A 15401-nucleotide genomic window follows, 5' to 3' on the forward strand; every position below is an offset into this window, starting at 1 on the left:
AAACACAATTTAAACAAGAATGTGTCTGTAGTACTAGGATGCCCCACTTGCACTATCATTTTCTTTGTTCAGTGAACCGTGAAATTGGTGCCAAGACTCTAATTTAGCATTAAAATTAGAACGATATCAGTGGGAACTTGTGTATTAAGTTTTAAATTGTTTAAAAAAAAAAAACATTAGCCCCCTCTTTTTTTTAAAAATCTACAAGGGTGTCTTTTACGTGCAAGATATATTGCTATCTCTTTACACCAGTTAGCCATTTATCTTCCCCTCCTGAATGGACTATCATCATTTCTCAGGACCATACTTGCAAATGGTGTCAAGAAAAAGCCTTATACTCAGTCCCTGAAGTTTTCTCCCTGGAACCTGGATCGAAAACAAGGAACCTTTGTATAAGTAAATTAGTAATCCAATGCTCTACCACTACAACATGGCTCTCAAATGTTTCTCTTATTTAGACTGGAGGATACATTTAGCTAAATCATTGTCTCATTGACAATCATTTCAGATCTCCCTATTTTGAAATCTGAAGATGCAATAACACCCACTTTTAAGGCAGTATGGCACCAAAATCAGAGCTAAATGGAAATTATTCTTTACTTACTTAATTTCTGTTTGCTCGGTTGCAGAATCAGGATGTCTCCTATAGACAGTAATGTCTTGAATAACGGATGCCCATCTTCAAGGCTATGAGGATTTGTTCTGAATTTCTTAATTTTCATCACTGTACTGTTATGGTAGAAACTCACAAACAGATAGTCCTCAAAAACATCAACCATGTATGGTGCCAGTGTCCCAGTAGAAGCTAAGTGAAAATAAAGTCAGTTAAATTTAAGTTTAGAAAGCACAAAGAAAAATATACAACTTCTTTTTTCTAAAGGGTAGTTTGAGATCTCTCATTTCATTCAGTGTTGTTTTCTCTTTTCATCGGCAAGTCTGGTTAGGTTTAGCTCTAAATTTAACCATCACTTTTTTTTTAAAGAAAATAACTGTATTTGAAAGCCAATAATTTTCTGCAGAATAATTTCAAGCATTTTGCCTGTTCTAAATTGTAAAAGTAATGAAGACAATATGTAATATCTTAAAAGTTAATACAAGTTGAGTTGATTTCAGGTTTTCTGGAGGGGAAAGCAGATCCAGCTCCAGATCTGTCACATGTTAAAGTGAATTAACTAATAGAACCTACTGTTGAACTGTATGACCACATGTCTGTCTTTTCCCTCTAAGTCCACTGTCTCAATAGTCCTTTTCTTTGTGTCGGCCCAGTATAATCTACCATTAGGGTAGTCTATGGCTAGACCATTGGGCCAGATTATCTCTTCGTTGACAACTATCTTGCGACCACTTCCATCTAAGTTTGAACTTTCTATTTTAGGGGGAAAGCCCCTGTCAGTCCAAAAGAGTTTCCTGAAAAATTACAAGAGTCAGAAATTATTGTCTGCATTTATAAGTGTGAATAAGTTATACTGGAAAACAGAGGGTGGTAAATGGTTATTTTTGTGCAACATGTTTTTCCATTTTTATTTCTAATGCAGCCTTGAAAAAGATTCGTTATTCACCGTGTTTCGTGAAATCAGTTAAAAGATCAACGTGTAAGAAATTTTTAATAGTTCATTCATCATGAAATTGCAATTTTATTTCACGTTCTTCCGTGCAGATAGCCTCCTTTACACCCCGTATAACCCCGATACAAATGAATCCGGACGTTGACGCGTTCGAAGCGATAATCAGGACAACATTTTGGATGACAAGCATTTCGATTGCCTCTCTAGAAAATATACGATGCAATATAAACATGTCAATGTGCATGATTGTTTATTTATTCAATTATACAGTTGTTGTAAGTTTTATATAATGCATAGAACATTTGATAAAACTGCTCGATGCAAAACGCACAGACATGGTGCAATTTCATACGTTTTATGAGATAAACAATGCTGAATATCTTTTCGTACATACACATTTGTTTATTAATACCTTAGGCAATAATAAATAACTATACGTTGCATTACTGCGTGCCTTCAAATGTTCCGTAGAACTTAGAATAAACGCAATATCATACTAAATAAGTTTTCTTTAACTGTATTGTTCGTTCCATCAAATGTGTCGCGTTCGTTGTGTGTTTTTAAATAATCACTGTACAGTTCGTTGACAAAAACCTTCACAAATCACTTTCTTGTCAAGGTATTCGAGATGGTTTCGACGACTCTTTTTCTGTATTTTATTGTAAATTTTTATCTGTTTACTTAGTCAAATTAGTTGAACTCAAAATATCAGTCATACAAAGCCAAAATTTCAATGTTTAACCAACTAACATTAGATAGGAATGTTTCTATTGAAAATTGGGACTTTCAAAGTTATTCCAGATGAAATGAACAGTTAAAAAATATATTCCAGAGAAAGTATAGTACATTATTAGGCTCTTCCAAATACCGATGTTTGTCCAAATTCGCCTAGACGAAAGCAGATATAGGATCTCGTTGAACTTAGTTTACCGAATGACTTACATTGCCTTCCAATTGCTTTTTTTTAATTTTTTATTTATTTATTTACTACATCTAAAGCCATTACGTACGCGTGTCATTAACAAATAATGGGGTGCAGAAATTGGTCAGTACCATCTGTGAAACGTTTCATTTTTTTTTATATAACTTTTAAGACATGAAAGAAGAAACAAAGCAAATGACTAAGGTTTAAGTTGATGATTGATGCTTAGCTCAATCGCATAATTTACCGATGACACAAAGGGTAACTTGGGAATATAAATACGGTCCCTTCTGTCTTCTCCAAAATAAGTCAAAATTTGAATGAAATGCATATGGGTGGGTAAATATTAAGGTGTTAATAGTAACAAGAATAATGAATCGTTTAGATTTTGTCATCACAGTAGAAAGACTGTAATGTTCGAGCAAGTTAAGCACAATATTTAAATATATTTAAACATATTCTGTAGCCTTAATGTAACTCTATTGTAATCTATGACCCACTAGTACTCACCGAACTTACAAGTTAAAAACAATTCATACGAGAAAACTAACGGCCTAATTTATACACAATATAGTGAATAACAAATATATATAACTACTGAATTACACACTCCTGGTTTTAAACAGGCACATACAGAACATGACGGGACTAAACATGTTAGCGGGCACCCAACCCACCACCCTAACCGTACATTGACTGTCACGTAAACACTTTCAAAAATTGTATCCAATTAGAAATCGGACGTGTGTACATGTCATAAAGATGTCAAATGTTAAATTGTTGTTAAAACTTTGTCATTAAAAAATAGAAGGTGTTAATTATGAATTGCAATTCCAAAAAGAAGATTAAAGTGTAAAACAAACAACAATAAACCATAATTAAATGACAAACATCGTCCGATTGTGAACACTTTTAATCAAGCGTGGGGTGCTTTTATGATTATATGTGCTTTTATGAAAATTAAATTGTGCTATTGTATGACATAAAATATTTTATATGTTGAAATGTTACTCTCTATTCTTATTTCATCAGTATGAATGATTAAAAGTACAATTAACTTATTATTCTTATTTTAATTTATTTATCCCTGAAGGAGCCCCTTTCAAACTTCACACAATAAAACGTAACAAGGTCACTGATCCAGATACACAAAAATCGATTCTCCAGTACAACAGCACCTTAAATTAACATGGATACACTTGTTTAATAACTTCCTTGGATATTGGTAATTGTCTTCTTAAAAAAACATGACTGGTGATATATTTAATATACGATCACAGATATCAAGCACTTGTACTTGATCTATTTATAGATCTTTAACTGACAACACAACACATGGTTCTATTTTTATTTCATCGGTAAAGAAAATTACACAAACAAACATCACTATTGTATACATTCTTTATTGAAATACATTTATATATAAAACAAGATCATATAACATCATAATACAAATTATAATGAACAGTTTATGGGAAATGTTTGGATTCAAGTTCTATTCTCGTATTTTCCTTTACTTCCGGTCTGACGTCAGCCCTAAATCATTGTTTTGGTTATAAGCATACTCCGCTTAATTGCATAAATTTGTCTGACAAATAGGCTATGCAAATAACCGGAATGCACTGTATAACGGAATTTGATGGGACTGACGTACGAAGTGAGAGGTTTAGCGTATAAAACAAGGTTTAATCCACCAATTTTTACATTTGAAAATGCCTGTACCAAGTCAGGAATACAACAATTGTTGTTGCCGTTCGTTTTTTTTTATGTGTTTTGTCATTTGATTTTCCGATGTGATTAGCGACTTTCAGATTTGTTTTTCCTCTGAGTTCAATAATTTTGTGATTTTACTCATTGCTACCAATTTACACTTTCGTATACATAAGGATTTTTGTACATGCACAAAATGTCTCTACGAGTGTTCCAACAATACAACGGTTATTATGGGTTGCTGTCTGCATGAAACGTTGGTAAATTATTTTTTTCTAACATGCATATTGGTTATAATCATACCAAAGTGTATAATTTGATACATGCAAAATTCATTGACAAACGCAATATTTTGTCAACGAAGCGTACAGTACAAAAAGGTGTAATGACAATGAAGCGTACACAACATGAAAATAAAGACAATTTAAAACGTGTACTTTTCTTTTTCTTGACACAACATAAAGATACGATCTTAATAAGTTTGATAATTTCAAATATGAAATTTTCACAAATGTATGTTTAAAAAGCTATGAGGTACGAGAAACATTAATTTTTGAAGATTTAAAAATACCATGCACGTTTTATCACTGATATCGTCGTGCGTTTTTTAATGTTTGTATATAAAGATGTCACATATTTGAAAAACCTTTAAATATCTAATGAGTTTTATGGCAAAGAATATATTGGAGCAAAATATCCGAAGACTAGATATTGTATTTTCTTTAAAAGTATTATTTTTTATTGTCAGAACTCAGTGTTACACGGTGTGTTCGATTCGAACGCGTCAACGTCCGGTTTCATCTGTATCGGGGTTATACGGGGTGCTTTATGCCCCTCAATACACTACTGAGTTGTTGCTATTTCTGAAAATGCTTTGTACAAATAGTGCTATCAAAATCTGAAATGCAAGTTTTATTCTTGCAAAAGCTTTTCCAAATATTGGCATCAATTAAAACATGCCAATTTCTAAAAATTTACAGTTTGCAACTACAAATGTTTTAATAGTTTGACATTTGGAGATGTCTAAAAAAACATATGTGCATGATTTATTCATTTGAACCAATGTCAAACTTTATATGATTTTCCAACTTTGCAACAATAGTTATTATTCCAGGTCTTATAATGCCCTTAGCAAACCTTCCTCATTTTATTTTCAGGCTTGAGAACAGAAGTACATTTTTGCTGATGATTTGTCAAATATTTATATGTGCCTAAAATCAAAGACTATGATCCTGGTATCAGGATGCCTTACGGTCTGTTATTGTAGATTCTTTTATTTTCAAGGGTACAAATTATTGTGGATTGAGGAAAACTTGCATTTTCTCCAATATTTGATTTCCTAGTTTTGCTATTTAAAGCTTACATTCCTAACAAAAAACTGTAATTCACCTTTTTAAAATCTAGAGGACTATGGGTAATCTCATTGTTTGTACACCAAAATGAAATAACGTTGCATCATTGGTTGAATTTCTATTTTTTATCACATATTTCACCAATCAGAATGTTTTGGTGTACGCTTCTGAAGATATTGCCTAGCATGCATCAGATTCTGAAACAGCGAATTCATTCACCATTTTAATTCATGATACCCCTTCTTACCCAGCAATCCACTAAAAATTTTTGTCAAACAAATATTAAGATTGCACAGTACATACCCTTTTTCTGGATGTACAACAATAGAATATGGCTGATCCAAAGCAGATGAAATAACAGATCGACGCTGTTTGCCTTCAAAATTTGCCATTTCTATTTTCCTTGTGTGAGAATCAGTCCAGTATATATGCTTGCCAACCCAGTTCACTGCAATACCATGAGGGTTACCAAGATTGTGGAGCAAAACCTAGAAAACAAGGGGAATAAAAACATTTTCACTTAAGCTTTACACTTTTTGAACTTAATTATCAGCATTATGAACCAACTCAACATGTCATTGTAACATTCAAAATCTAAAATTCCTTGTAACTATAAACTTCATTTGCGGGAGGGGATAGGACCTTTATCGGGACAACGGGATCATGTGTTTTTAAGCTCGGGATTTCGGGATTGACCCTTTCAGGATTCGGGAATTCTTTTTTTCGGATTTCTGATGTTGGGATTTACTTTATTTAAATTCGAGACCTCAGATTTCTTGTTTTTAAGCCTGGGATTTCAGGATCAGGACCCCTCTTATCCCCCATCATTTGTGCATTCCTGTTCAGGTTTCTAGATTTTCTTATAATCATAGGCAGTGCCGGGGATCAAGAATTATTCATGGGGCCCTGATCCAGTGTTTTCCCTATATAATCAACACAATTTTTCCCTAAAGGGAGGGCTTGGCCCCCTGTCTCCCTAAATCTGACCCTGACTGACCTGTGGTACTGGTTGAACTGCTGCTCTCTTCACTTTCCCTTTCTCTGACTTTGTGCTTTGGATTGTCATTTTACTGATAGAGTGGTTTGAGTGGTTAGAGTGACTGACCACAAAGACTGACCAAGGGCTAGTTGTCATGTCAGCATCAATGCTAGCTATTTTGGCACTACTCTCCTGTAAATAACAAAATAAAATAAATGTAGATATAAAATAAATTTCAGAAATTATTGCAAATCTATACTATGCATAGGGCAGACTTCTTCAACATAGTTAAGCAACACTAAAATTAGGAGGGGGGCATTGAACTATTTTAGATTTAAAATCGTTAGGTTTTCTATATTTTGATTTTCCTTTTTATAGAGTTTCTGCTATTATTGAAGACTTTTTCCTCAAACCATAAATTCTGTTACTACACAATTATCCAACCTGTCTGCCCTCTCACTATTTCTGAAAAATATAATTTTTCTAATCTTACCTTCCCAATTGTTTGTTCTTCTGACTTTCCATACAAGTCTGACTGTAGAATAACACTCTCTCTAGCAACTAATATTAATGGCTGTGGACCTAAAATAAAACTTTTACTACATAACAAATGTTACAAGGGTTATTTTCATAAAGTAACTTGGCATATCAACTTGACCATTATTTGTAATATATATTGTATTTGGTCACAAAAAGGTTGATTAAACATAAAAAAGTTAACATGAGTTATCAATAAATGGAGAGTGTCCATGGAACACAGATGATGCCCACGCTTGCATATAACATTATAAAGGGACATAACTAAAGAACTGTATAAGTGACACTATCCGAATTAAAACTTGTTCTGAGGTGACTACAATCAATGCTCAAAAGTTATTTTTCTAATTTTCTATTATATTATAACAGTAATTAGCTATTTCGAAACAGATTCAAGATCAAAAATTTTACAAACATATTATTGTATATATTTGTTTAGGGGCCAGCTGAAGGACGGCTCCAGGTGTGGGAATTTCTCGCTACATTGAAGACCTGTTGGTGACCTTCTGCTGTTGTTTTTCTATGGTTGAGTTGTTGTCTCTTTGACACATTACCCATTTCCATTATCAATTTTAACTTAATTTGACCAACTGACCAATGACAATGAAGTATGGATTTGACCATATCTTACCTTTAGCTATACATGACAAGGTGCCATCAAATGTAGTTTTCTTTTCATAACCATCCTCACAAGAGCAATGGACTCCCGCAGAAGCCTCCATCATATGTTTTGGACTACAGAGCTGTGGACATGTGCCCCACTTCTTACACAAATCTTGTACTGAAAACACAAAAAGGTTCTCTATCAATTATACAGAGGTATGGACATGTATGTCTTACACAAATCTTGTACTAAAATCACAAAAAATGATTTTTTTATTTTTATTGATAACCGATTACTGTGGATTCATTATTATTTGTTGGATACCAATTTTCGTGGATTTCATTGGTACAGGTTAACCACGAAATTAAATGTGCCAGGAATGACAAACTTTCCGTAGGCTTGTATGTTGAGTTTGATAGAACCACGAAATTAAATATCCACTAACATGTAAGTTTTCCTCAATCCACGAAAATAAATGAATCCACAGTATACAATATAAGGAAAGTACAAAAAACTCAATAAAACTTTTGGTTTCAATTTGCTTTTTCATATTTTCTTCACCTAACCAAAATATATAAAATAGAAGATGTGGTATGATTGCCAATGTGCATGCATTAATTTCAAGTATTAAATATCTCTTTCAGCACTTCAGATTACTGTAACTTCAGAAATCAATGTGTGCATTTATTTTTGCAATTTTGTCATTTTGGACTAGAATGTGATTTTAATTTTTAGCCATTTTGAGAAAAGTCCTATTTAATTCATATAAATTGTTTTTAAATGTAAGTTAAATTATTGCAATTATAACCCTGGTTGAATTTTTGGCAGTAATAAAATCATCACAATAATTTCTGAATATACAGTATATCATGACAACCACATATTTTTTGGTGAAGGGAATCTGCAGTACCCAGATAGAACTACTGACCTTCAGCAAAGATTCTAAGAATACTATTCAATTCAGACAGCAGTCCAATACACTGGTTAAAGGTCCAGCATCAAATTCACAACTTCAGTTGATGGGCTATCAAGTACAGAATGGGTCTCATTGGGGTCTAAGTGTGACATGGGATTGCTGATTTTTTGTAAGCATGACCCTTGGAAGTCAAATTATTGTGCTGTGAAAACGGGAAATGAAGTCTAGTGGGACACGGGAAATTACAAAAAAAATGAGAATTGCTTCCTTACATAGTGTAAGTGGGATACGGAAATCTGACAAATCAGTATGCAGGATCAGAACACACACCTCCTTCTCCAATGAGACCCCCTACAGAAATGAACAATCTCAATCACTCCTGACTAAGGTCCAAAATGGTAAGAATATAAAGCAGATTAGTTTTTAAAAATTTGACACCAACCTTGGCAATGGAAACCATCTTCCATTAATGTATATCCTTCTTTACAAGCACACTTGTAAGCACCCGCCTTATAAGGTAGACTAATACATTTCTGTTGACAAATACTGCTGTTTCTTCTTAATTCATCACTGCATGGCGCCATATTTTCTAAAAAGAAAGAATTAATAAAGTTTGAATTGTTTTATATCGTCATATCGGGGCCTTTTATAGCTGAGTATGCGATGTGGGCTTTGCTAATTGTTGACTGCCATACAGTGACCTATAGTTGTTAATGTCTGTGTCATTTTGTTTCTTGTGGACAGTTGTCTCATTGGCAATCATACCACATTTCTTATGATAAAAAAATAATTTCTCTGAAATTGATACCTGGTACAGTAAAAATACATAAAGTTATAACTGGAAAAAACACCAAAAAAACCCACTATTATCACTAAACTTGTACACATTTTTGTTTAGGGGGAAGCTTAAGCTCTGGTTGTGATGAAGACCAATTGATGGATTTCAGCTGTTTTCTAATTTTTGGTTGAGTTGTTGTCTCTTTGATACATTCCCGGTTTTCATTCTTATTTTAATACACACCCTCAAGTTTTTTAAACTTGGTGAAGAGACAAAACCAGACTTAATAGTTTCTTGCAATTTGAAACATTTATCTACTATTCTATATCATGCATGAGCAAGTATTTATCATTTCTTTACATTAACATTTATCTACTACTTGCTGCTTGCTATATCTCAATTGGAATGTCTACATTGGCCCAAAATATTTGATAGACTCAATGATAAAACCATGTACAATGAAACCTGGCTAAACCAAATCCTGTTTAAATCGAAAACCTGTATAAACCAAACATTTTCTAAAGCACTGTCACATCATATTGCATGTGTTGTGTGAACTTGATAGCTAACATCAGCCAAAACCGAAAACAAAATCTTAAGTCCTGAAGAGGTTTGGTTTGAACAGGTTTCTCTGTACTTGGAATGTCATCTGACATTTTAAACAGTTTTTTTCCCCCTGATCATTCATTATACATACTGCAGATAGCTGGCTTTTCATCTGAGGCATCCTTGATGCAATCAATCTTTCCATCACAAACTTTGTCCATAGGAATGCATGTCTTAGAACTGTCACACTGGAAGCTCTGTCCTGTACACACACTGTCAAAAAAACCTACAAAAATAAACATTTTTAATGTTAAAACATTCCCTCATACATATGCAACATCTGGTCAATGTCAATCTTTTTGTTAGATAAAATTGAAAATGGAAATGGGGAATGTGTCTGAGACAACAACCTGACTAAGAGCAGACAACAGCCAAAGGCCACCAATGGGTCTTCAATGCAGAGAGACACTCCTGCACCCAGAGGTGTGCTTCAGCTAAACAAAAATGTTCAGTGATACTGGACACAAGAAACTAAATTAAAAGTCATACATGACTAACAAAGGCCAGAAGCTCCTGACTTCGAAACAGGCGCAACCATGCTTTTTTGAAACTGGGGAGTGTCAAGATTTACTGATATGTTTGCTTTGCCAGGGAATGCTGCTAAAATGGCTGCAATTATAGTTATTACAGGTAAACAAAATAATGGAACTGAAACTATCAATCTCCATACTGTGAAGGTACTTTAATTCGTGGGTATCAATTTTCGTGGTTTGAGCAATATTTACATGTTCGTGGGTTTTTAAATTTGTGGATTTTAGTTTTCTAAAAAAAAATAAAAATTAAAGCCTTGAGAAACGAAGGTTACAAATAGTCTGGATTGAGGAAATTGCAAAGTAAACATTGACCCATAGTAATAACACGAATTAACCCATGATAAAGTGATCAATAGATTAAAGACCATCAAAGGTGTAAATTACGCAATAAACATGTCACCTACAGAAAACAGTAACATAAACAAATACTATAAACTTATTTTGAATTGTCAAATAATTCTTATCAAAATCAAGCCCAGCAAGAAATTATAATTTCCCATATGTATGAGAACTATGCGGATATAAAATGAACACTTTATCATACTAGCATAATAATACTGAAATCAGCCTTTCATTCAAGGCTTCAAAAACGGTCATATATTCCGGACAATTGTCTAATGTCCGATAAAAGTCCGGCTGGGAAAAGCATGAAACTGTCTTTTACTTTTTTGATATCAAGGCTTTTTCGGTCATTTTTACATAATTCACGATCTTTTTGACCCAATATTTTGCCTTTCACAGCCACACATTTCCGGTCATAAAAGTGACTTGATGATTAATTACTATCAAAACAACCCCTACTTCAATACTTTCTAATTTTAATCAAGGCTAATTAGTTGTTGAACAGCTGAAATTGGTGAACCCTGAAATCTACCTGTTCAGGTGACAGGTAAACTATTTTCAGTACCGAACATCGTATAAATTGATCGGTCTATTAATATAACATTTCAGCGGTTTGTATCTTATTGATACATAAATTTATAAACATGATTTGATGAAAAATGAAAAATCGTCAGAACTAGGCCTACATAGTATGAACTAGAACACAAGTGCGCATGTACACAAGTGGGAAGTTTAATTATGCATCCTACATTTCTTCATAAATGCTAAAATTATCATTGAAACCTGTATCTAAAGTTTAGTTGAAGAAATAATGTGGAAAGAGCTTCTTCACTCAGTCATGCTTTGTAAATGTACATGGATTTTACGTATCCGTATATGGTCCATGTTTTACCATTGTCATGTCAACATCTGGTTTAAAAACGAGAGTAAAGTTTTTGTCAACATCATTTTGCCCAAATAAAGGTCTAAGGCAGATATGAGCACGCAGGTGTGCACACTTTAAATTATGCACTTTCAATTTAACAGTTAACATCAGAACATCAAATTCATATCAAAGTAAAGTTTAATAAACGTTTTCTTTTAATCTAATGTCAATCATTGGGATGGCCATCTGATTACTATAATTCATTTAAATTGCCTTTTGTGACTTGGTCTTAGGGATTAAAATCGGGATCAGATATAAAATGTCCGGCTGGCATAAATATTTTTTGGAAGCCCTGCTTTCATCGATCAAAAATATCTTTTTAAGAGAATTAAAAGATCAAAAGTTGTACAGTTGAAGATAAAATGGGTACAATCCTGCATGCCGTTGTAGTTCTGTGACTGCTATTAAAGTATTCTTAGATTTGGCGTTATTCAATATATTCTCTAGATCATATCAGTAGTCAAACCTACAGATGGGGATATTTCCATGTCTTGATTTGGACAACAGTTGTTTTATTTCGTTGGACCCTTAAATTCGTGGATAAAGTCATCCACAAAAACCACGAAAATTGGTACCCCATGAATAAAAGTACTTTCACAGAAATAGCCACAAAATGTGAAAAAAGTGATGTGACATAAAACAATATTGCTGAAATATTCCTTTGTTTTTAGGCAAGAAAGTGAGAAAATTAAATATCTCTTTGCCTATCAACCTCAAAAGAGCTTAGCCTAACTTTATCTGCTTTCATCTTATATTAAGGTAGTACCTATCACTACAGGGAGATAATTCTGAAAAATCAACTAAACCTTTTAATTATGTTGAGTTGTCAAGGGAGTATTAAGCTTCTCATTGAGCAAAATTAGTGTTTGTCAAACTGCTATATAACCAGTGTAATTTTTCTGATAAATTGGTTGGTTAAATTTTTTTGAAATTTTTATATTTTTCTCAAAGGGTCAAAGTAAATATTTCATAAAAATTGAAAAAGCCAAATAAATTCTAGTCAAGGTGTGTTACCACCTTAAGAGACTTCCTTTCATTTTGCATTGAAAAATGTCTGTACCAAGGTCATTTATTTGACAGCTGTTTTTCATTCATTATGTGAGGGACTTTTAAGGACTTCCCCTTTTTGAATTTACTCTGCAGTTCAGTTTTTTTGTTGTACTTTTTCAATGTATATTAGACAATTGATTTTAGAAATAAGGGAGATAATTACAATTTTCCTCATCAGAGTTGTCTCCACATTGGTCTGTCCCATCACACCTTTTGTCGCTGAAAATACACTTATGATTTTTACATCGGAATCTTCCAGGTGGGCATGTGTAGTCTTCTGCAACAAAAAATAGAATTAGGTTAGTTAATCATATATTTATTTATTTGATTTTAACATTGGAATTTTCTTAGTAACAAGTCATATTGAATTGATTAAAATATGCAGTTAATTCTTCTAAGGAATATTAGACTGCTGATTTAACAAACCAGAAACAGAAACAATTAATGTTTTTTTTTTTTTTTTTTTGGGGGGGGGGGGGTACTTTCAATATACAAGGTGATAGGACGTGCTGCAGGCTTGAATATATGTGAATAGATCGGGAAAACTATCTATAATATATACGTTAAGGTCAACAAAGTTCCCATAGTTTTCAACCTTTTTTTTCTTTGTATTCCTGCCTTTTTATCGACCAATTTTCTCTATTTTGACACTTTTGTATACTACTTTTCCATTACACACCACATGAAACTCAAACAATATGGGAAAAGGTAATAGTTTCACCTACACAATACATGAAAAGGTATACATTTTTTTTAAAATCTTAATCATATGAAAAGGGTGAGGTAACTGAACTCCATCAACACCCCCTATCTATTAAGTATTGGGGTACACCCCCCGAGATTAGACCATAAGTTTTCCGGTTTGATTGGTTTGCACCAGTAGTTTTAGGCCCTTTATTTTTTTATGTTTGGTGTGAGCCAAGGCTCTGTGTTAAAGACTGTACTTTAACATATGATGGTTTACTTTTAGAAATTGTGGCTTGGATAGAGTTGTCTCATTGGCAATTATATCACATCTATATATGAGCAATGAATGTGAAAAGTCACCAAAAAGTAAGCCTTACTCACAGAAAGCCCAACATTAAAATAAAATGAAACCTACTGCACATGGAGGAATCTTCATCACTGTTGTCATGGCAATCATCTTCTGTATCACACCTCCACAGTCCAGGAACACACACTTTGTTTTTACACTGGAATTGTCCCTGTTCACACTGGTCTGGATCTAAAAGAAAATAATTAATGTGATAATGATAATAATTATTCATTTAAAGAGGGCTACACATCTTCCATTATGAAGGCCCTCATGAAATACAATGAAATGTATATTTTAAAAAACAATTACAAATTAATCAAACAAACACACATATAACAAAATTCAAATAAGAAATTGTAATGAAATATACAATTTTCAAATAGGTAAATATTAAAAATTTAAATAGTATTGGCATCATTCAAATTAAATTGAACTTGTTTAGATTTTTGTGTCTGTTTAAAAAAGTTTGTCATTTGTTGGTTTTACCCTGTATATGTGTTTTTCAATGTACATGTGCAGCCTAATACACATTAAACAAATAAGTCCACTCAAACTGGTGTTTAGGGGTGCCATGATTTGCTATGAGGTGAGAGCTTTATCACCATATTGAAGGTAACATTATTGACTTGAGGATGAAGACAAGTAAAATTAAAATAAAATTTCTTTGCCTTTGGCTTTTGTCAACTGAGTATGGGTATTGAATATCCCTAATTTTCATTCAATCATTGAAAAGTTTATACTTTTTTATTCCTTCTACTTTAGAGGGGGGGTTATTATACAATGAAACTTATTAAAACCAACCCCACACTGATGTTATTAAATTCAAAAATAAATTTTGTGAGTAGAAAAAGAAATATATATCATTATAAATATGTAAAACTTAGTCTACCCTTAAATTATCCCATCAAGGATTAAAAAAAAAATCACAAAGTTAATAAATGCCAGGTCAGCTTTAAAGTACATGTATTTGGTGTGAATAAAGTATCTGACAACATAAGCTTGTTTACAGTATTTTCTAATTGGCAATCAAAACAGTCCTTCCTTATGTATTTTGACCTAAAATTTCAATCATAAACTTTTCTATGATATAAATATCTTCTTTCATTTTGTCTTACTTTTGCACTCCTTTTCGTCATTGCCATTGGAACAGTCAATATCTCCATCACACTGCCAAACTTTAGGTATACACATGGTCTGACAATTAAACTGATCATCACCGCACTGAGTACCTGAAAAATTGAGAAAAACATTTATTATTTAAGTTTAAAGCAGGGCTTAATCTAGGAAGAAAAGAAGTCAAGGAGAAAGTATGGAGAAGTGATCAACTGCTGTAAATTCAGAAATTATTGTGTGACTTTATTATTGCAATTGTTGAAGAATAGACAAAAATTTTGAGACAAATTATTGCAATTTATTGCAAAATAAAGCTATATATGTAACAAATATCAGAAGGCGAGTTCTTATTATTGTGATAACCACTAAGTCTCATTATTCAAATTAATAAAAACCTTAATATATTAAGGTCATAAAACAGAACAAAAGCCAA

At 32.8% G+C, this 15401-nt stretch overlaps 1 protein-coding gene across 1 annotated transcript in view; it reads right to left on the reverse strand.

The window, feature by feature from the left end:
* The window catches only part of LOC134694221 (low-density lipoprotein receptor-related protein 1-like), a 136456-nt gene that overhangs the window by 12412 nt on the left and 108643 nt on the right, over nt 1-15401 (reverse strand). Inside the window, exons 63-73 of the mRNA XM_063555219.1 lie at nt 14971-15084; nt 13922-14044; nt 12983-13096; nt 10061-10195; nt 9028-9174; nt 7697-7846; nt 7022-7110; nt 6547-6720; nt 5853-6037; nt 1187-1407; nt 605-805 (exon numbers count right to left, since the gene is read on the reverse strand). Of these exons, the coding sequence (XP_063411289.1) occupies nt 605-805; nt 1187-1407; nt 5853-6037; nt 6547-6720; nt 7022-7110; nt 7697-7846; nt 9028-9174; nt 10061-10195; nt 12983-13096; nt 13922-14044; nt 14971-15084 (1653 nt within the window). The remainder of the gene's footprint in view (nt 1-604; nt 806-1186; nt 1408-5852; nt 6038-6546; nt 6721-7021; nt 7111-7696; nt 7847-9027; nt 9175-10060; nt 10196-12982; nt 13097-13921; nt 14045-14970; nt 15085-15401) is intronic.

The sequence above is a fragment of the Mytilus trossulus genome, chromosome 13, assembly GCF_036588685.1.
Source record: "Mytilus trossulus isolate FHL-02 chromosome 13, PNRI_Mtr1.1.1.hap1, whole genome shotgun sequence".
Taxonomy (NCBI): domain Eukaryota; kingdom Metazoa; phylum Mollusca; class Bivalvia; order Mytilida; family Mytilidae; genus Mytilus; species Mytilus trossulus.